At 44.0% G+C, this 23,822-nt stretch overlaps 1 protein-coding gene across 3 annotated transcripts in view; it reads right to left on the reverse strand.

Annotated features, from left to right (window-relative positions):
- The window catches only part of LOC109876727 (collagen alpha-1(XIX) chain), a 247,488-nt gene that overhangs the window by 137,660 nt on the left and 86,006 nt on the right, over positions 1–23,822 (reverse strand). For all 3 annotated transcript variants that reach the window (XM_031813088.1, XM_031813089.1, XM_031813087.1), the window contains one exon: positions 20,863–20,916. In XM_031813088.1, the coding sequence (XP_031668948.1) occupies positions 20,863–20,916 (54 nt within the window). The remainder of the gene's footprint in view (positions 1–20,862; positions 20,917–23,822) is intronic.

Below are 23,822 nucleotides of genomic sequence, written 5' to 3' on the forward strand. Positions count from 1 at the left end.
TCCCCTATCACTTTACCTGTCTCATAACTCCTCCCATATCACTTTACCTGTCTCATAACTCCTCCTCTATCACTTTACCTGTCTCATAACTCCTCCTTTATCACTTTACCTGTCTCATAACTCCTCCTTTATCACTTTACCTGTCTCATAACTCCTCCCCTATCACTTTACTTGTCTCATAACTCCTCCCCTATCACTTTACCTGTCTCATTACTCCTCCCTTATCACTTTACCTGTCTCATAACTCCTCCTTTATCACTTTACCTGTCTCATAACTCCTCCCTTATCACGTTACCTGTCTCATAACTCCTCCCCTATCACTTTACCTGTCTCATAACTCCTCCTCTATCACTTTACCTGTCTCATAACTCCTCCCCTATCACTTTACCTGTCTCATAACTCCTCCTCTATCACTTTACCTGTCTCATAACTCCTCCCCTATCACTTTACCTGTCTCATAACTCCTCCCCGATCACTTTACCTGTCTCATAACTCCTCCCTTATCACGTTACCTGTCTCTGTCAGCCTCTGTCAGCCTCCCCCACTCTCTTTCTCTCTCTACACAGTTTTTCTACTCAAAGTGAGCCCGAGCCAATGCCATCAAACATAATAGAAACATTAAGTACACTGAGTAGGAAATATTATCTCCAAACAACATTACTCTTGTAGCTGTACCATGGAGAGTCATAGCAATGAATTTGGTTGTCAGAACAAAACAGATTTCTCATTCCCAAATTTGGTTACAAGACAAGAGCTAGCTGGTATTTACTGTACGAGTAGGTTGACAAAATACATTTGGTTTAGGGGAATACCTAAAACACAACCTTGATATAAAGTAGATGAATCTGAGTCTATCCATTGAAACATGGATGGCTTGTCATTGTGTCAGCCTGATCAGTGATAGACTTTAGAGGGTGATGGAGAGGAAATGGTGGCGCTGAGGTAGAGGACCCCCACTCTACGGCCACCTTGTTGCACCTTGTTGGCACACACAGCACGTGCTAACTTGGGAGGAAATGGTGAGCAGGGAGAGGAAAATGTATTATCATCATCTGTAGTTTGTCTTTACCCTTGAGAGAGCAATCTGATTCCTGCCTCCCGGGCAGAGCTGAAAAACCACTTCCTACCACCTCCTCCCAGGCCAGTGGAAGAGTTAGGGGTTCATGGGAGGAGGGGGGGGGGGGGGGGGGGGTGAAAGAGAAGGAGGGGGAGGTAAAAGAGGAGTAGGGTGAGAATGAGGAGGAAGAGACAGAGGAGGAGAAGGTGGGGGAGGAGGAGAAGGAGAGGGAGGAACAGAGGAGAAGGTGGGTGAGGAGGAGGAGAAGGAGGAAGAGACAGAGGAGGAGAAGGTGGGAGAGGAGGAGGATGAGAAGGTGGGGGGAGGAGGAGGAGACAGAGGAGGAGGAGGTGGGGGAGGAGGAGAAGGAGGAGGAGGAAGAGACAGAGGAGAAGAAGGTGGGAGAGGAGGAGGATGACAAGGTGGGGGGAGGAGGAGGAGACAGAGGAGGAGGAGGTGGGGGAGGAGGAGAAGGAGGAGGAGGAAGAGACAGAGGAGGAGAAGGTGGGAGAGGAGGAGGATGAGAAGGTGGGGGGAGGAGGAGGAGACAGAGGAGGAGGAGGTGGGGGAGGAGGAGAAGGAGGAGGAGGAAGAGACAGAGGAGGAGAAGGTGGGAGAGGAGGAGGATGAGAAGGTGGGGGGAGGGGGAGGAGACAGAGGAGGAGGAGGTTGGGGAGGACAGACAGACATGGCTATTGGTTACCCCACTGGTCTGGGGCTTAAAGTGGCAGCTGCTAGGGACTGGTTAGGACTGGTTGGGTCATTCAGTACGTCTGGAAAACCCTTAACAGTTCTAACACCCCTAAGATACAAGTACCACTCATAGAAATAGTATTACTAAGAGGGATGAAGCCCCTTGAAATGTCTGTGCGAGTAGGTACATCTCTATATGTTACCACTCTCCACTACATCACTATATGTTACCACTCTCCTCTACATCTCTATATGTTACCACTCTCCTCTACATCTCTATATGTTGCCACTCTCCTCTACATCTCTATATGTTACCACTCTCCTCTACATCACTATATGTTACCACTCTCCTCTACATCACTATCTCTATATGTTACCATTCTCCTCTACATCACTATCTCCATATGTTACCACTCTCCTCTACATCTCTATATGTTACCACTCTCCTCTACATCTCTATATGTTGCCACTCTCCTCCTCATCTCTATATGTTACCACTCTCCTCTACATCACTATATGTTACCACTCTCCTCTACATCACTATCTCTATATGTTACCATTCTCCTCTACATCACTATCTCCATATGTTACCACTCTCCTCTACATCTCTATATGTTACCACTCTCCTCTACATCTCTATATGTTGCCACTCTCCTCTACATCTCTATATGTTACCACTCTCCTCTACATCACTATATGTTACCACTCTCCTCTACATCACTATCTCTATATGTTACCATTCTCCTCTACATCACTATCTCCATATGTTACCACTCTCCTCTACATCACTATCTTTACATGTTACCACTCTCCTCTACATCACTATCTCTATATGTTACCACTCTCCTCTACATCTCTATATGTTACCACTCTCCTCTACATCTCTATATGTTGCCACTCTCCTCTACATCTCTATATGTTACCACTCTCCTCTACATCACTATATGTTACCACTCTCCTCTACATCACTATCTCTATATGTTACCATTCTCCTCTACATCACTATCTCCATATGTTACCACTCTCCTCTACATCTCTATATGTTACCACTCTCCTCTACATCTCTATATGTTGCCACTCTCCTCCTCATCTCTATATGTTACCACTCTCCTCTACATCACTATATGTTACCACTCTCCTCTACATCACTATCTCTATATGTTACCATTCTCCTCTACATCACTATCTCCATATGTTACCACTCTCCTCTACATCACTATCTTTACATGTTACCACTCTCCTCTACATCACTATCTCTATATGTTACCACTCTCCTCTACATCTCTATATGTTACCACTCTCCTTTACATCTCTATATGTTACCACTCTCCTCTACATCTCTATATGTTACCACTCTCCTCCACATCACTATCTCTATATGTTACCATTCTCCTCTACACCACTCTCCTCTACATCACTATCTCTATATGTTACCACTCTCCTCTACATCTCTATATGTTACCACTCTCCTCTACATCTCTATATGTTACCACTCTCCTCTACATCTCTATATGTTACCACTCTCCTCTACATCACTATCTCTATATGTTACCACTCTCCTCTACATCACTATCTTTACATGTTACCACTCTCCTCTACATCACTATCTCTATATGTTACCACTCTCCTCTACGTCACTATCTCTATATGTTGCCGCTCTCCTCTACATCACTATCTCTATATGTTGCCACAATTCTCTACATCACTATCTCGATATTTTACCACTCTCCTCTACATCACTATCTCTATATGTTGCCACTCTCCTCTACATCTCTATATGTTACCACTCTCCTCTACATCTCTATATGTTACCACTCTCCTCTACATCTCTATATGTTACCACTCTCCTCTACATCTCTATATGTTACCACTCTCCTCTACATCACTATCTTACATGTTACCACTCTCCTCTACATCACTATCTCTATATGTTACCACTCTCCTCTACATCACTATCTCTATATGTTGCCACTCTCCTCTACATCTCTATATGTTATCACTCTCCTCTACATCTCTATATGTTACCACTCTCCTCTACATCTCTATATGTTACCACTCTCCTCTACATCTCTATATGTTACCACTCTCCTCTACATCTCTATATGTTACCACTCTCCTCTACATCTCTATATGTTGCCACTCTCCTCCTCATCTCTATATGTTACCACTCTCCTCTACATCTCTATATGTTACCACTCTCCTCTACATCACTATCTCTATATGTTACCACTCTCCTCTACATCACTATCTTTACATGTTACCACTCTCCTCTACATCACTATCTCTATATGTTACCACTCTCCTCTACATCACTATCTGTATATGTTACCACTCTCCTCTACATCACTATCTCTATATGTTGCCACTCTCCTCTACATCTCTATATGTTACCACTCTCCTCTACATCTCTATATGTTACCACTCTCCTCTACATCACTATCTCCATATGTTACCACTCTCCTCTACATCTTTACATGTTACCACTCTCCTCTACATCACTATCTCTATATGTTACCACTCTCCTCCACATCACTATCTCTATATGTTACCATTCTCCTCTACATCACTATCTCCATATGTTACCATTCTCCTCTACATCACTATCTCCATATGTTACCACTCTCCTCTACATCACTATCTCTATATGTTACCACTCTCCTCTACATCTCTATATGTTACCACTCTCCTCTACATCTCTATATGTTACCACTCTCCTCTACATCTCTATATGTTACCACTCTCCTCTACATCTCTATATGTTACCACTCTCCTCTACATCACTATCTCTATATGTTACCACTCTCCTCTACATCACTATCTCTATATGTTACCACTCTCCTCTACATCTCTATATGTTACCACTCCTCTACATCACTATCTCTATATGTTACCACTCTCCTCTACATCTCTATATGTTACCACTCTCCTCTATATCACTATCTCTATATGTTACCACTCTCCTCTACATCTCTATATGTTACCACTCTCCTCTACATCTCTATATGTTACCACTCTCCACTACATCTCTATATGTTACCACTCTCCTCTACATCTCTATATGTTACCACTCTCCTCTATATCACTATCTCTATATGTTACCATTCTCCTCTACATCTCTATATGTTACCACTCTCCTCTACATCACTATCTCTATATGTTACCATTCTCCTCTACATCACCATCTCCATATGTTACCACTCTCCTCTACATCTCTATATGTTGCCACTCTCCTCTACATCTCTATATGTTACCACTCTCCTCTACATCACTATATGTTACCACTCTCCTCTACATCTCTATATGTTACCACTCTCCTCTACATCTCTATATGTTACCACTCTCCTCTACATCACTGTGGACCAGGGCTGCCATTGGAAAACCCTAAACACCGCTACCACTTTCCTGAGATACTGTTACTGTCCTTCATATCCCTATGTGTGGATCAGTGTAGTATCCAGCCATTGGTCAGTTCACAGTCACCTGCCTAACATAGTTACTCTCACTCTACAACTATATCATAGAGTCATCGGCGATAGCCCTTCCACCTGTACTGTTTTACATTGGATAGACATGTCACACAGCAAGGCCACAGGGCTCAGCTATAGTAATCCTCTCACCGTGTGACATTCACATAAAAGTGAAAAACTGCACTAAGAAGACAGTGTGTAACCTATCAGAGTGCTGAACACCAAAGCCCCGAAACATTAGACATCGGGCTTGCATAGAGTGTATGTGATCTGGCATTGTGCACCGTTGTATCACAATGGTTAATGCTGGAAATAACGGGTGGATATAAAGTGATATCATTGCTGTTGGAGAAAAACGTTTGTGTCTAAAATGGCATCCTATTCCCTATATAATGCACTTATTTTGACCAGAGACCTATGGGCCCTGGGTAAAAGGAGAGCACTATCTAGGTATTAGGGTGCCATTTTGGAAGGAACACCATGTCTTGAATTACCGACCATCAACTCTTCTCATAACATCTGGGGGACATTCACTATCCTGAGAAAATCACTTCTGAACCAACAACTGTACATACAGTGATTTATTGACTTACTTCCAGACATGTATCACGTATCTAATGGTTTGATGAGCTCCCATTCCTATCTCATTGTTGTGAAATGAAGTGTGGACCAGCCAGCCAGCGTGTGGATCATCCCACTTGCTGGGTTTTTACTTGTTTTGGGTTTTTTACGTCAGGGGATCAGTTGGAGGCAAACTATTTCCAGCATAATCCCAACCGTTTTGATATTTGTGTGTTGTGAATAGTTATACTGTCTCTGCTTACTCAGTCTCTTACACGGAAGCTGAAACGGTGCTATGCTTAACGTTTATTGCTAGTATCCTGGTATATATCAGCCATTGACAATCACAGCAACACACATACTGTATATGGCAGATGGCCTTGTGACATCATCACCGTCATTATCATCATCATCATCGTCTTCATTATCACACTAACAAAGACCACAAGATTGATCATTTGTCCTTTACATAAACACCAAAAAAATCCTTTTGATGAATTAACTGAAACAATTTTCAATAATTTATAATGACTATGATTTATATAATCCAGATATCTAACAATGTCTTGTATTAAAGGGGTACTTCACCCAACAGACTGAGGGTAATTAGTATATAATTAGATTGACTGTACATCTATAATCACCTAGTGTCAGGGTCTGGCTAATGATCACAGAGAAAATAGAACAATGGGGTTGTGTTCTAAATGGCACTCTATTCCCTACGTAGCGCACTAATTTTGACCAGTGAAAATACGGCTCTAGTCAAAAGTAGTGCACTATATAGAGAATATGATACCATATGGGACACACCCAGAGTCAATACAGGAAAATGAATGGTCTGTGAAATGTAAGACTTCCCATAGCCCAGAGCCATCTCTCTATAATCATCTCTGTTTGATCAATAAGCATCAGAAACGTGAATACACTCATCCTCTACGATAATGACTTTATGACCCCTGGGGAAGATCTGGACTGCTGCTCTGTGCATACCAAGCATCACATCATCAAGCACAGGCAATGACATTTACAGTGCATTCAGAATGTATTCAGACAACTTCAATTTCTCCACATTTTGTTACGCAGCCTTCTTCTAAAATGGATTAAATTGTTTTTTCCTCTCATCAATCTTCACACAATAACCCATAATGACAAAGCAAAGTCAGGTTTTCAGACATTTTTGCAAATGTATTAAAAAAAGTATAATAATGAAATATCACATTTACATATGGCTTTGGGATGTATTCAGACCCTTTACTCAGGACTTTGTTGAAGCACCTTTGGCAGTGATTACAGCCTCGAGTCTTCTTGGGGTATGACTCTACAAGCTTGAAGATCCTTTCAAGTTCTGTTAGGTTGGATGGGGAGCTTCGCTGCACAGCTATTTTCAGATCTCTCCAGAGATGTTCGATTGGGTTCAAGTTCGGGCTCTGGCTGAGTCACTCAATGACATTCAGAGACTTGTCCCAAAGCCACTCCTGTGTTGTCTTGGCTGTGTGCTTAGGGTTGTTGTCCTGTTGAAAGGTCAACTTTCACCGCAGTCTGAGGTCTTGAGTGTTCTGTATCAAGTTTTCATCAAGGATCTCTCTGTACTTTGCTCCGTTAATATTTTCCTCGATTCTGACTAGTCTCCCAGTCCCTGCCGCATAAAAACATCCCACACCATGTGTCACCATAGGGATGGTATTGGACAGGTGATGAGCGATGCCTGGTTTCCTCCAGACGTGACGATTGGCATTCAGGCCAAAGAGTTCAATCTTGGTTTCATCAGACCAGAGAATCTTGTTTCTCATGGTCTGAGAGTCCTTTAGGTGCCTTTTAGCAAACTCAAAGCGGGCTGGCGTGCATTTTACTGAGGAGTAGCTTCCGCCTGGCCACTCTACCCTAAAGGCCTGATTGGTGGAGTGATGCAGAGATGGTTGTCCTTCTGGAAGGTTCTCCCATCTCTGGAGCTCTGTCAGAGTGTCCATTGGGCTCTTGGTCACCACCCTGACCAAGGGCCTTCTCCTCTGATTGCTCAGTTTGGCAAGCTCTAGGAAGAGTCTTGGTGGTTCCAAACTTCTTCCATTTAAGAATGGCCACTGTGTTCTTGGTACCCTTCTATACCTCGACACAATCCTCTCTTGGAGCTCTGAGGACAATTCCTTCAACCTCATGGCTTGGTTTTTGCTCTGACATACACAGTCAACTGTGGGACCTTATATAGACAGGTGTGTGACCTTCCAAATCATGTCAAATCAATTGAATTTGCCACAGGTGTACTCCAATCAAGTTGGAGAAACATCTCAAGGGTGATCAATGAAAACAGGATGCACCTGAGTATAAATTCAAGTCTCATAGCAAATGGTCTGAATAGGTATGTAAATATTAAATACATTTGCAAACATTTCTTAAAACCTCTTTTCGCTTTGTGTAACGGCTTTCTTCCGTCGAAGGAGAAGTGGACCAAAATGCAGCGTGGTGGTTACTCATGTTCTTTAATGTAAAAATGAACGATACATGAAATAACTTTAATCTACAAAACAACAAACGGAACGTGAAAACCTATACAGCCTATCTGGTGAAATACAAACACAAAGACAGGAACAATCACCCACAAACACACAGTGAAACCCAGGCTACCTAAATATGGTTCCCAATCAGAGACAACGATAATCACCTGACTGATTGAGAACCGCCTCAGGCAGCCATAGACTTTCCTAGACAACCCTACTCAACCACAATCCCAATACCTACTAAAACCCCAATACAAAAACACACCACAAAATAAACTGTCTGGCCTGACCAAATAAAGAAAGAAAACACAAAATACTAAGACCAAGGCGTGACACTTTGTCATGATGGGGTATTGTGTGTAGATTGTCGAGGATAAAAAAATGAATCCATTTTAGAACGCAAGGTAACAAAATGTGTCTTTGATTTGATTTGGATTTGATTTGAAAAAGTGAATGGTTCTGAATCCTTTCCAAATGCATTGTACATGTGGATAGTATTACTGTATCCTGTTTCAGTACCACCGCATTAGAGCTGAACAGGAAGTGAATTTTTCAGTAGAGGATGGTGTTTTGGCTTGTGACCCTATGCTACGCCACGCCATGCTATGTCATGTTACAATATTTCATGTTATGTTACAATATGTAATGTTATCTTATGTTATGTTACAATATGTCATGTTATGTTACAATATGTCATGTTATCTTATGTTATGTTACAATATGTAATGTTATCTTATGTTACAATATGTCATGTTATCTTATGTTATGTTACAATATGTGGTCTGACTCATCCCAAACCATCTCATTTTGGTTGAGGTTGGGTGATTGTGGAGGCCAGGTCATCTGATGCAGCACTCCATCACTCTCCTTCTTGGTCAAATAGCCCTTAGACAGCCTGGAGGTGGGTTTTGGGTCATTGTCCTGTTAAAAAACAAATGATAGTCCCACTAAGCCCAAACCAGATGGGATGGTGTATCGCTGCAGAATGCTGTGGTAGCCATGCTGGTTAAATGTGCCTTGAATTCTAAATAAATCACAGACAGTGCCACCAGCAAAGCACCCCCACACCATAACACCTCCTCCTCCATGCTTCACGGTGGGAAATACACATCCAGAGATCATTTTTGCAACCACACCGCGTCTCACAAAGACATGGCGGTTGGAACCAAAAATATTCAATTTGGACTCCAGACCAAAGGACACATTTCCACCGGTCTAATGTCCATTGCTTGTGTTTCTTGGCCCAAGCAAGTCTCTTCTTCTTAATGGTGTCCTTTAGTAGTGGTTTCATGCAGCAATTTGACCATGAAGGTCTGATTCACACAGTCGCCTCTGAACAGTTGATGTTGAGATTTATTTGGGATGCAATTTCTGAGGCTGGTAACTCTAATGAACTTATCCTCTGCAGCAGAGGTAACTCGGGGTCCTCCTTTCCTGTGGTGGTCCTCATGAGAGCCAGTTTCATCACAGCGCTTGGGCTATCTTCTGTATACCACCCTTACCTTATCGCAACACAACTGATTGGCTCAAAAGCATTAAGAAAGAAAGAAATTACACAAAATAACTTTTAACAAGGCACGGCTGTTAATTGAAATGCATTCCAGGTTACTTCCTCATGAAGCTGGTTGAATGAATGCCAAGAGTGTGCAAAGCTGTCAACAAGGCAAAGGGTGACTACTTTGAATCATCTCAAATACGAAATATATATTTTTAACACTTTTTTTCAATACTACATGATTCCATATGTGTAATTTCATAGTGTTGATGTCCTCACTATTATTCTACAATGTAGAACATAGTAAAAAAAAAAAAAAAACTCTCGAAAACTGAAAAACATGTAATTATGTAACATCTCCCTTGGTTCTGTGTCCCTGCCAATCACACACCCACTCTCTCTGCTGACTGACTGTCTATACTGACTGACTTCTGACTGACTGTCTCTGTTGACTGACTGTCTATACTGACTGACTGTCTCTGCTGACTGACTGTCTCTGCTGACTGATTGTCTCTGCTGACTGACTTCTGACTGACTGACTGACTGTGTCTGCTGAATGACTGTCTCTGTTGACTGACTGACGGACTGACTGACTCTCTCTGCTGACTGACTGTCTATGCTGACTGACTTCTGACTGTGTCTGCTGAATGACTGTCTCTGTTGACTGACTGACTGACTGTCTCTGCTGAATGACTGTCTCTGTTGACTGACTGACTGACTGTCTCTGCTGAATGACTGTCTCTGTTGACTGACTGACTGACTGTCTCTGCTGAATGACTGTCTCTGTTGACTGACTGACTGTCTCTGCTGACTGACCGACTGACTGACCGACTGACTGACTGTCTCTGATGACCGACTATTTGTCTCTGATGACTGACTGACTGTCTCTGATGACTGATTGACTGTCTCTGCTGACTGACCGACTGACTGACTGTCTCTGATGACTGACTGACTGTCTCTGATGACTGACTGACTGTCTCTGTTGACTGACCGACTGACTGACCGACTGACTATTTGTCTCTGATGATTGACTGACTGTCTCTGATGACCGACTGACTGTCTCTGATGACCAACTATTTGTCTCTGATGACCGACTGTTTGTCTCTGCTGGCTGACTCTGCTTACTGACTGACTGTTTCTGCTGACTGACTGACTCTGCTGACTGACTGACTGACTCTGCTGACTGACTGACTGACTCTGCTGACTGACTCTGCTGACTGACTGACTGTCTCTGCCGACTGACTGACTGTTTCTGCTGACTGACTGACTAGGTCATCTATTGCTTTCTATCCTTTCATCGCTCTGTTTTGTCCTCTGCTATTTGACCGGACTGGCATGCTGCTCATGTGTTGTTGTGGCTCCCACGCAATAACAAGGACAGATAGCTCCTCTCAACAAAGATACTGCCATTTTGGAAGATGATGATGGTGGGGGTTAAAGAGTTCAGATGAAAGAAGAGGTCAGAATGTGACACATGTCTGTTATGGCACATAGGCTAGGATAAGTTTACTCTTTCTGTCTCCATGGTATAGTCACGTATAACCTCTCCACGTTTAGTCACGTATGTTTCCCACGTGTTGCCTGTCTGCTAAACACTACTCTACCCGAGTGGTGAAGTCACCCGGGTCCTGTATGCTGTACATGTATTGTGTGTCACAACTTCTACTCAACACTTTATTGTGTTCAGTAACTCACAACGAGGAAGGAAAGTTGTTGAATCTCTTGACCAAAATAAAACATCTGCACTAGGGATGATCACTCAGAATTCATCTCCTCAGTACACATCCGACATCCGTAGCCAGATGAGTTGTTCTGTGGAGGGTCCTCAAGGCTTGCTGGAGTTTCATCCGTTATCCAGTCCTAGTATCAGACTGTGTCTCATAGAAACAAATGCTGCACAATACGTGTGTCTCTCCGAGCCATGCGTTTCCCAAAACCATGCAAGACTAGGGGAAGAGGCCTCTCCTTCCTGCCACTACAGTACAGTGTGTATGCCCCAAGTCGGTTCCTCTTCCTGGTGCACAATACATCAAAGACTAAAGTTAATTATTAGCAATAGACAATTGTTGTAATAACATGTAAGAAATCATTTATTTGATTGTGCTAAGCTCTACTCTGCTGCTCAACATTGAAAAAGGTCATCAGATATAATATACCAACCAAAACAAGGGAATCACTATACCGTAGACTTCTGGTTCATTTTATCAGAGGGCTTTAAATACATTTAACTGGTACAGTCATGCATCTAATACGGCTTATGTCTCCCATAGGGCATGGCTCAGAGCTCCAACACTGCCTTGCCCAGCAGTAAACACATGTTTCTACTGAATCCACACACTACTCTGCAGCTAGCAGCTTCCCAAAGCAGTGTATGTTGTGATAAACCAGCTTGGAGCAGTGTGTTCCTGTGTGATGTGAGCAGTGTGTTCCTGTGTGATGTGAGAGGTGTGTTCCTGTGTGATGTGAGAGGTGTGTTCCTGTGTGATGTGAGAGGTGTGCTCCTGTGTGATGTGAGAGGTGTGCTCCTGTGTGATGTGAGAGGTGTGTTCCTGTGTGATGTGAGCAGTGTGTTCCTGTGTGATGTGAGAGGTGTGTTCCTGTGTGATGTGAGAGGTGTGTTCCTGTGTGATGTGAGTGGTGTGTTCCTGTGTGATGTGAGAGGTGTGTTCCTGTGTGATGTGAGAGGTGTGTTCCTGTGTGATGTGAGAGGTGTGTTCCTGTGTGATGTGAGAGGTGTGTTCCTGTGTGATGTGAGCAGTGTGTTCCTGTGTGATGTGAGAGGTGTGTTCCTGTGTGATGTGAGAGGTGTGTTCCTGTGTGATGTGAGAGGTGTGTTCCTGTGTGATGTTCCTGTGTGTTCCTGTGAGATGTGAGAGGTGTGCTCCTGTGTGATGTGAGCTCCTGTGTGATGTGAGAGGTGTGTTCCTGTGTGATGTGAGAGGTGTGTTCCTGTGTGTTCCTGTGTGATGTGAGAGGTGTGTTCCTGTGTGATGTGAGCAGTGTGTTCCTGTGTGATGTGAGAGGTGTGTTCCTGTGTGATGTGAGTGGTGTGTTCCTGTGTGATGTGAGCAGTGTGTTCCTGTGTGATGTGAGAGCTGTGTTCCTGTGTGATGTGAGAGGTGTGTTCCTGTGTGATGTGAGAGGTGTGTTCCTGTGTGATGTGAGCAGTGTGTTCCTGTGTGATGTGAGAGGTGTGTTCCTGTGTGATGTGAGAGGTGTGATCCTGTGTGATGTGAGAGGTGTGTTCCTGTGTGATGTGAGCAGTGTGTTCCTGTGTGATGTGAGAGGTGAGAGGTGTGTTCATGTGTGATGTGAGCAGTGTGTTCCTGTGTGATGTGAGCAGTGTGTTCCTGTGTGATGTGAGAGGTGTGTTCCTGTGTGATGTGAGCAGTGTGTTCCTGTGTGATGTGAGAGGTGTGTTCCTGTGTGATGTGAGAGGTGTGTTCCTGTGTGATGTGAGAGGTGTGTTCCTGTGTGATGTAAGAGGTGTGTTCCTGTGTGATGTGAGAGGTGTGTTCCTGTGTGATGTGAGTGGTGTGTTCCTGTGTGATGTGAGAGGTGTGTTCCTGTGTGATGTGAGAGGTGTGCTCCTGTGTGATGTGAGAGGTGTGTTCCTGTGTGATGTGAGCAGTGTGTTCCTGTGTGATGTGAGAGGTGAGAGGTGTGTTCATGTGTGATGTGAGCAGTGTGTTCCTGTGTGATGTGAGCAGTGTGTTCCTGTGTGATGTGAGAGGTGTGTTCCTGTGTGATGTGAGCAGTGTGTTCCTGTGTGATGTGAGAGGTGTGTTCCTGTGTGATGTGAGAGGTGTGTTCCTGTGTGATGTGAGAGGTGTGTTCCTGTGTGATGTAAGAGGTGTGTTCCTGTGTGATGTGAGAGGTGTGTTCCTGTGTGATGTGAGTGGTGTGTTCCTGTGTGATGTGAGAGGTGTGTTCCTGTGTGATGTGAGAGGTGTGCTCCTGTGTGATGTGAGAGGTGTGTTCCTGTGTGATGTGAGAGGTGTGTTCCTGTGTGATGTGAGTGGTGTGTTCCTGTGTGATGTGAGAGGTGTGTTCCTGTGTGATGTGAGTGGTGTGTTCCTGTGTGATATGAGAGGTGTGTTCCTGTGTGATGTGAGAGGTGTGTTCCTGTGTGATGTGAGAGGTGTGTTCCTGTGTGATGTGAGAGGTGTGTTCCTGTGTGATGTGAGAGGTGTGTTCCTGTGTGATGTGAGAGGTGTGCTCCTGTGTGATGTGAGAGGTGTGCTCCTGTGTGATGTGAGAGGTGTGTTCCTGTGTGATGTGAGTGGTGTGTTCCTGTGTGATGTGAGTGGTGTGTTCCTGTGTGATGTGAGTGGTGTGTTCCTGTGTGATGTGAGAGGTGTGTTCCTGTGTGATGTGAGAGGTGTGTTCCTGTGTGATGTGAGAGGTGTGTTCCTGTGTGATGTGAGAGGTGCGTTCCTGTGTGATGTGAGAGGTGTGTTCCTGTGTGATGTGAGAGGTGTGTTCCTGTGTGATGTGAGAGGTGTGCTCCTGTGTGATGTGAGAGGTGTGTTCCTGTGTGATGTGAGAGGTGTGTTCCTGTGTGATGTGAGAGGTGTGTTCCTGTGTGATGTGAGAGGTGTGTTCCTGTGTGATGTGAGAGGTGTGTTCCTGTGTGATGTGTGAGGTGTGCTCCTGTGTGATGTGAGCTGGGCCAATTGTGTCGCCGCCCTATGGGACTCCCAATCACAGCCGGTTGTGACACAGCCTGGATTCGAACCAGGGTGTCTGTAGTGATGCCTCTAGCACTGAGATTCAGTGCCTCAGACCGCTGAACCAAGGTGTCTGTAGTGATGCCTCTAGCACTGAGATTCAGTGCCTCAGACCGCTGTGCCACTCAGGAGCCCATTGTACCAGCGTTGTAGTTGAGCTAGTTAGTAGTGAAGGGAGGATGGAGAGCAACACTGTGATTCTGTTGATAGCTCAGAAGATGAGTCCAGATGTATTGCCCTAACAGGGAAGTTATTCAGTTACTCAGTCATCGGTTCAGTCTTATCACAGACACTAATGCCCAGAGGCTGCCAACGCCAACAAGCTTCACACGGTCAAATCCCAAATCCTCACGTCTCATTCCATTCAACATGCACAAAACAACATGCTCCTTTCAAAGTACTCAGTCCAGACTTCTCTCTGTCTTATAACAGACCCAAATGTCACACTATTCCATTTGTAGCGCACTATTTATTACAAGGGTGCATAGGGCTATACAGAAAAATTGTGCACTATTTAGGGAATAGCCATTTGGGACACAGCCTGATGTCCATATGCTGCCAATGCCGAGCAGCTTTACAGTGTAAAACCCCCAAATCCCTACACCACCGCTCCCCTAGTTCCTGTTCCTCTCTGGTCCAGTGTGGGACACAGCCAACCTACAATGACCACATGAAGCTTAGCACATCATCACAGGAGCTTCTGATTCATGTTTGACTGTGTCGCCTGCGGCAAGGAGAGAAATCCTTTTTAACAGGTACCCTTCCTCTTCCCTTTTGATCTCCTGCAGAGTGTCGGAAGTTGCGTCCCAAATGGCACCCCTATTCGCAACACTACTTTAAACCAAAGCCCACAGGGTGCGCATAGGCCTCTGGTCAAAAGTAGTGCACTATTTAGGTAATAGAGTGTCATTTGTGACACAGCCCTAGACTGCCATTCTATGTCAGTGCTACTGTATGCATAATGGATGGCAAGCACGTCACATGACTATTAATGGTGCTACCCTCCACCATGGTGTGATGCAGACGCAAGGCTTTAATATTGAAAACAGCACACACACACCACCACCACCACCACCACCACCTTAATGACTACAAAGTCCAACTCCAAAGCGTTTGTCATTTTTCCTGCATACTGTACGACAGTGTACATCCTGCCATCCTGACGTGTTGTTAAGGTCAACCATTATGCAGTGGTATATTGGCCATATACCACACCCCCTCATGCCTTATTGCTATTATAAACTGGTTACCAACATAATTAGAGCAGTCAAAACAAATGTTTTGTCATATCCGCGGTATATGGTCTGATTGATATACCACGGCTGTCAGCCAATCAGCATTAAGGGCTCGAACCACCCAGTTTATATATATATGAACAGGTCTCCCTTGTAAAAGAGATCTGTCTCAATGAGAGTAGCCTGTATAAATAAAGGTACATGAATACGTCTTTGACCAGAAATGATTCAAATACACCCTTTCCTTCTCTGCTCCTGTTCCCCTGTTCCCACCTGTTCCAACGCCCTCTACGTCTGTTTAAAGGGAGACGTACGGTAGGGGCCTGAGCGGTGTTTTTTCTTCAACTGAACAGAAGCAGACAGTGTGAGAGGGGCTGGGTTGGACGACAGCTTATACCCCAAATCAAATGTCTTATCCAATACCTTGATAGGAAGCTTGATACTTCCGCCTACTCCGTAAAGGTCCTGAGTGATCAGAGACAGTGAAGTCAGGAGATTCCTTGGCAGCTGAGGCCACCTTACCAAGTGGAAACCCAGAAGGTGTGAAAGGCAGGCCTGGGTTCAAATACTGTCGAGCGTTACCCTCCCTGAAGTGCCAGACGTGCAAATTTGGGACTATTCTACTGGTTGCATTGCGCATTGGCTAACTCAGTCAAGCACAGTGAATGTATTTTAAATTATTTTCAGTAGTATTTGAACCCAGGTCTGGAAACTCACAAGGTGTAAAACTAATGTGTAATGTTGGCCGAGGGTTGTTAATTGGGTGAGAGATACCAACTGGCCTTCTGGCGAGAGAGTGAGAGAGAGAGAGAGAGAGAGAGAGAGAGTGAGAGAGAGAGCGAGAGAGAGAGAGTGAGAGAGAGAGAGAAAGAAAGAGACCCGACCCCAATAATAAGTCTTCTTTCCCTTCCTTAAACCACAGGCTTCCAAGTTTGATCAACAACTTCCCTGGGCTACCTGTGACAGGCTCAGAGCTTTAACCCCCTGAAGCTGATTGGTGCACTCTTGAGTCGAAATTGCATAGTTTATATTTATATGAATAAAATCTGTTAGAAACATACCAGTTTTTTTTTCATTGAAAGCTGACATTCTGCTGAATAAAATACTATGTGGCTCGTCTAGCTCCGGGTAATGGCAGATTTACAGTTCATCTGCATTTCCTCATAGGGCTCTTGACAGAAGTAGTGCACTACCTCATAGGGCTTTGGATAGAAGTAGTGCCTTACCTCAGAGCCTAGGTCAGAAGTTGTGCACTACCTCATAGGGCTCTGGTCAGAAGTAGTGCACTACCTCATAGGGCTCTGGTCAGAAGTAGTGCACTACCCCATAGGGCTCTTGTCAGAAGTAGTGTGCTACATACAGCAGGGAACAGGTCTCCATTCGGGACCCATCCTGGGTATTAATAGAGAGGTTGTGTGTGTCATCAACAGAACAACATTTTTTGACACGGATTCAAATGGCCGACTGGCTTAGTGTAACGACTCTACTCCGCTAACACATTACTACTGAAGGAGATACCCTTCCACACCTGACCTGGGTTCAATTAGTATTTGAGTTCTTTCAACAACAACAAAAAGAAGCATTTGAATGAGCCTGACTGGAGTGCCAGTTGACAGGGTTTTTGCCTATTCCACTAGACCCATCATGCCAGGGCAGCTCAAATGAAGTAGTTAAAAAGAAAGAAAACAAATGATATTTGAACCCAGGCATGTTCCACACTCAAGAAGACATTAGTTTAAATGCTACTTCATTCCCTTATGGGGCTCACTGCTTTTAATGAACAGTGGTCCAAACCCAGCTAGGAAACATTACAACATGCTGATTGGACTCCAATTGGACTCCAATCACAGACTGAAACCAATTAAAGGGGTTATGATTGGGTAGAAACTGGACATTATGTTCAAGTTCTCATAGAGGTCACGCTATAATTGTGACCTTTGACACCGAACGATTCAGTTGCCTCCGAGGTCAGATACGCTATGTTGCAACGTTCCACTTCTGGTGTGAGGATATAAACAGTAGCACCAGCCATCAGCTCTAACTAACTTCCGATTTCAATTCTGTTTTTCTGTCCAGGAATTCTTGCATTGAGAATGTGATTCACTGTTAGCTCATGCAGTGTCAGTGAGAGCTACGGAAAAGTTCAGGAATAGCACTAAACTGTTGATATACCCTGAGTGTACCAAACTTTAAGAATACCTTCCTTATTAAGGACCCCCCCACTCTCCCCTTTTGCTCTCAGAACAGCCTCAATTCGTCGGGTCATGGACATGGGCAGCATCCCTGTGGAATGCTTTCGACACCTTTCCATGACTGTGACACCAATCAGGCCCCCGAGGTTGGGAACAACAATCACATTCCTCTAACACAAGGTGGCCAATTCCAGTCCTCGAGGGCCTGATTGGTGTCACAGTTTTGCCCCAGCCCCAGCAAACACACCTGACTCCAGTAATCAGCCGGGCTAGACAATCTGGACCCTCTCTTTCTAAAATTATCTGTCAAAATTGTTGCAACCCTTATTACTAGCCTGTTCAACCTCTCTTTCGTATCGACTGAGATTCCCAAAGATTGGAAAGCTGCCGCGATCATCCCCCTCTTCAAAGGAGAGACACTCTAGACCCAAACTGCTACAGACCTACAGTATATCTATCCTACCCTGCCTTTCTAAGGTCTTCGAAAGCCAAGTTAACAAACAGATTACCAACCATTTCGAATCCCATCGTAACTTCTCCGCTATGCAATCTGGTTTCAGAGCCGGTCATGGGTGCACCTCAGCCACACTCAAGGTCCTAAATGATATCATAACCACCATCGATAAGAGACATTACTGTGCAGCCATCTTCATCGACCTGGCCAAGGCTTTCGACTCTGTCAATCACCACATTCTTATCGGCAGACTGCCTTGCCAGGTTCACTAGCTACTTCTCAGACAGAGTTAAGTGTCAAATCAGAGGGCCTGATGTCTGGACCTCTGGCAGTCTCTATGGGGGTGCCACAGGGTTCAATTCTCAGGCAGACTCTCTTCTCTGTATACATCAATGATGTCGCTCTTGCTGCTGGTGATTCTCTCCTCCACCTCTACGCAGACGACACCATTCTGTATACTTCTGGCCCTTCTTTGGAGACTGTGTTAACTAACCTCCAGACGAGCTTCAATGCCATACAACTCTCCTTCCGTTGCCTCCAACTGCTCTTAAATGCAAGTAAAACTAAATGCATGCTCTTCAACCGATCGCTGCCCGCACCTGCCCGCACGTCCAGCATCACTACTCTGGACGGCTCGGACTTAGAATATGTGGACAACTACAAATACCTAGGTGTCTGGTTAGACTGTAAACTCTCCTTCCAGACTCACATTAATTAAGCATCTCCAATCCAAAATGAAATCTGGAATCTGCTTCCTATGTCGCAACAAAGCATCCTTCAATCATGCTGCGAAACATACCCTTGTAAAACTGACCAGCCTACAGATCCTCGACTTCGGCAATGTCATTTATAAAATAGCCTCCAACACTCTACTCAACAAATTGGATGCAGTCTATCACGGTGCCATCCGTTTTGTCACCAAAGCTCCATATCCTACCCACCATTGCGACCTGTACTCTCTCATTGGCTGGCCCTCGCTTCATACTTGTCACCGGACACACTGGCTTCAGGTCATTTACAAGTCTCTGCTAGGTAAAGCCCCGCCTTATCTCAGCTCATTGGTCACCATAGCAGCACCCACCCGCACGCGCTCCAGCAGGTATATCTCACTGGTCACCCCCAAAGCCAATTCCTCATTTGGCTGCCTTTCCTTCCAGTTGTCTGCTGCCAATGACTGGAACAAACTGCCAAAATCACTGAAACTGGAGGCTTCTATCTCCCTCACTAGCTTTAAGCACCAGCTGTCAGAGCAGCTAACAGATCACTGCACCTGCACATAGCCCATCTGTAAATAGCCCATCTGTAAATAGCCCATCCAACTACCTCATCCCCATACTGTATTTATTTATTTATCTTGCTCCTTTGCACCCCAGTATCTCAGTATCTCTACTTGCACATTCATCTTCTGCACATCAATCACTCCAGTGTTTATTGGTATATTGTAATTACATCGCCACCATGGCATATTTATTGCCTTACCTCCCTTATCTTACCACATTTGCACACACTGTATATAGACTTTTTTTCTACTGTATCATTGGCTGTATGCTTGTTTATTCCATGTGTAACTGTGTTGTCGTATCTGTCGAACTGCTATGCTTTATCTTGGGCGGGTCGCAGTTGTAAATGAGAACTTGTTCTCAACTAGCCTTCCTGGTTAAATAAAGGTGAAATAAAATAACTAAATTAAATCACCTAATCATGATCTTCAGTTTAGAAAGCAAGTTGATTAACCAGCTGTGTTTGCTAGGGATGGAGAAAAAGTGAGACCAATCAGGCCTCTAACAAGTCATCTTTTGGATTGGCTTCTAAAGTGAATACACTATACTTACACTACTTACGTTTGAAAACCAACATAACGGGACAATCTCAACACTCAACAATCAAATTAAGATCCTGCATCTGAAGCATCACAGTATCATGATGTAGTTTAATCAAGGCTAAGTTGAATGTGAAAATATGTATACATTCACTACTGTAAGTCGCTCTGGATAAGAGCGTTTGCTAAATGACTAAAATGTAAAAATGACATTGACCACTGCAGTACCTCTAGGAATTGGTGAGAGCTCTAAGACTGCTCGACTGTAGCAAGAGGTGAAATCCAAGTGGGCCAACTGGGTAGAACTGGAATGTTCTTGTTTGTACAGTCACAGGCATTGTTCTTTTAACCCTGTATGGCCCTTTATAGGAAACATAACACTGCTTAGGACAGCTGCCTGCTGGGACTGGCCACGTGTGCTGCCAGTCATGTTGACCTCTCAGAGACATTTATTAAACCTAGTCCAACTATTAGCATTCCCCCAGGGCTCAACCCTACCAGGCCCACCCAGGCCTACTCAGGCCCCTACATCCACTCCACACGCTGTCCTCAGCTGTTGTCAGGTAGTCCCCAGGGGAAGGGGTCCAGAAGCAGGGGAAAGGCCCAGCCCAGGCCACACAAAGAGTAGCAGTGCCTGTGTGTGATTGTGTGTGTGGCGTTTACTCACCCTTTTTCCCTCTTTGCCCAGAGCCCCCGTCTGACCTGGTAACCCAGGGGATCCCTAGGGACAGAAGACAGAAGGGTATCAGAGCAGGGCTGTCATTTGTGTATGGCCAGGCTATGGGTGTTGCGTTACCCTAGCTTCACGGTCTAGGCCTCTCATAGCACCAGTAAACTGGACACATAGCCCAGCATTTACTCTGTTTGACACGCCATTGATATTCTGCTATTTGTTGAAATGTTGCTTCTGTATAAGAGAGAGAGAGAGAGAGAGAGGGGATGGATGCTAGCCTGGTGCCAGATCTGTTTGTGCTATCATGCCAATGCCTTCCTACTCATTGCCATGCCAAAGGAAGATTGGCTCGACAAGGACAGCAATGGACCAGGCTAGCTGGATGCTGGATGGATTCCTAGATAGGCCGGTTGGATGGCATTCAGTGTTGGAATGAGTGTGTGTCCAGCTTGTTTCTGTGGAGACAGATGTAAACTCATGGCCTCATCCCAGACCGGTTGTCAATGACAATATGAGTAAGAAAGGCAGCACAAACAGATCCTGGATCAGGCTATGGGTTAACAGCTTGTTGCTTATAAAGCTGCTATGGAGATAGATGTTAGATCCACATGTTCTCAGCACACCAGTGGAGGCTGCTGACAGGAGGACGGTTCATAATAATGGCTGGAACAGAGCAAATGGAATAGCATCAACCACCTGGAAACCATGTGTTTGATGTATTTGATACCATTCCACTGATTCTGCTCCAGTCATTACCACTAGCCTGTTCTCCCCAACTAAGATGCCACCAACCTCCTGTGCAGCACAAAGACCACTGGCTGCCTAGTTGGCTTAATTGCTGTATGAAAATACCTAGATTATATTTCATTCAAGTTTAATTGCTGGTGCTGGGCGTACCGTATCTCCAGTTAGGCCAAGTGGACCCTGTCAGATGCAAAACATAGGTGTAAGACTGGTTATATAGGTGTAAGACTGGTTATATAGGTGTAAGACTGGTAACATAGGTGTAAGACTGGTTATATAGGTGTAAGACTGGTAACATAGGTGTAAGACTGGTTATATAGGTGTAAGACTGGTTATATAGGTGTAAGACTGGTAACATAAGTGTAAGACTGGCAACATAGGTGTAAGGCTGGTAACATAAGTGTAAGACTGGTAACATAAGTGTAAGACTAGTTATATAGGTGTAAGACTGGTTATATAGGTGTAAGACTGGTTATATAGGTGTAAGACTGGTTATATAGGTGTAAGACTGGTTATATAGTTGTAAGACGGGTAACATAGGTGTAAGACCGGTTATATAGGTGTAAGACTGGTTATATAGGTGTAAGACTGGTAACATAAGTGTAAGACTGGCAACATAGGTGTAAGGCTGGTAACATAAGTGTAAGACTAGTTATATAGGTGTAAGACTGGTTACATAGGTGTAAGACTGGTAACATAGGTGTAAGACTGGTTATATAGGTGTAAGACTGGTTATATAGGTGTAAGACTGGTTATATAGGTGTAAGACTGGTAACATAGGTGTAAGACTGGTAACATAGGTGTAAGACTGGTTACATAGGTGTAAGACCGGTTATATAGGTGTAAGACTGGTTATATAGGTGTAAGACTGGTAACATAGGTGTAAGACTGGTAACATAGGTGTAAGACTGGTAACATAGGTGTAAGACTGGTTACATAGGTGTAAGACCGGTTATATAGGTGTAAGACCGGTTATATAGGTGTAAGACTGGTTACATACTGTAGGTGTAAGACAGGTTATATAGGTGTAAGACTGGTTATATAGGTGTAAGACTGGTTATATAGGTGTAAGACTGGTTATATAGGTGTAAGACTGGTTATATAGGTGTAAGACTGGTTATATAGGTGTAAGACTGGTTATATAGGTGTAAGACTGGTAACATAGGTGTAAGACTGGTTATATAGGTGTAAGACTGGTTGTATAGGTGTAAGACTGGTAACATAAGTGTAAGACTGGCAACAGGTGTAAGGCTGGTAACATAAGTGTAAGACTAGTTATATAGGTGTAAGACTGGTTACATAGGTGTAAGAGTGGTAACATAGGTGTAAGACTGGTTATATAGGTGTAAGACTGGTTATATAGGTGTAAGACCGGTTATATAGGTGTAAGACTGGTTATATAGGTGTAAGACTGGTTACATACTGTAGGTGTAAGACAGGTTATATAGGTGTAAGACTGATTATATAGGTGTAAGACTGGTAACATAGGTGTAAGACTGGTTATATAGGTGTAAGACTGGTTATATAGGTGTAAGACTGGTTATATAGGTGTAAGACTGGTTATATAGGTGTAAGACTGGTTATATAGGTGTAAGACTGGTAACATAGGTGTAAGACTGGTTATATAGGTGTAAGACTGGTAACATAAGTGTAAGACTGGTAACATAAGTGTAAGACTGGCAACATAGGTGTAAGGCTGGTAACATAAGTGTAAGACTGGTAACATAAGTGTAAGACTAGTTATATAGGTGTAAGACTGGTTACATAGGTGTAAGACCGGTTATATAGGTGTAAGACTGGTTATATAGGTGTAAGACTGGTTATATAGGTGTAAGACTGGTAACATAGGTGTAAGACTGGTAACATAGGTGTAAGACTGGTTACATAGGTGTAAGACCGGTTATATAGGTGTAAGACTGGTTATATAGGTGTAAGACTGGTTACATTATATAGGTGTAAGACTGGTTATATAGGTGTAAGACTGGTTATATAGGTGTAAGACTGGTTACATACTGTAGGTGTAAGACAGGTTATATAGGTGTAAGACTGGTTATATAGGTGTAAGACTGGTTACATACTGTAGGTGTAAGACAGGTTATATAGGTGTAAGACTGGTACAGTGCCTTGCGAAAGTATTCGGCCCCCTTGAACTTTGCGACCTTTTGCCACATTTCAGGCTTCAAACATAAAGATATAAAACTGTATTTTTT

This window comes from Oncorhynchus kisutch, unplaced genomic scaffold (assembly GCF_002021735.2).
Source record: "Oncorhynchus kisutch isolate 150728-3 unplaced genomic scaffold, Okis_V2 Okis04b-Okis11a_hom, whole genome shotgun sequence".
NCBI classification, from domain to species: domain Eukaryota; kingdom Metazoa; phylum Chordata; class Actinopteri; order Salmoniformes; family Salmonidae; genus Oncorhynchus; species Oncorhynchus kisutch.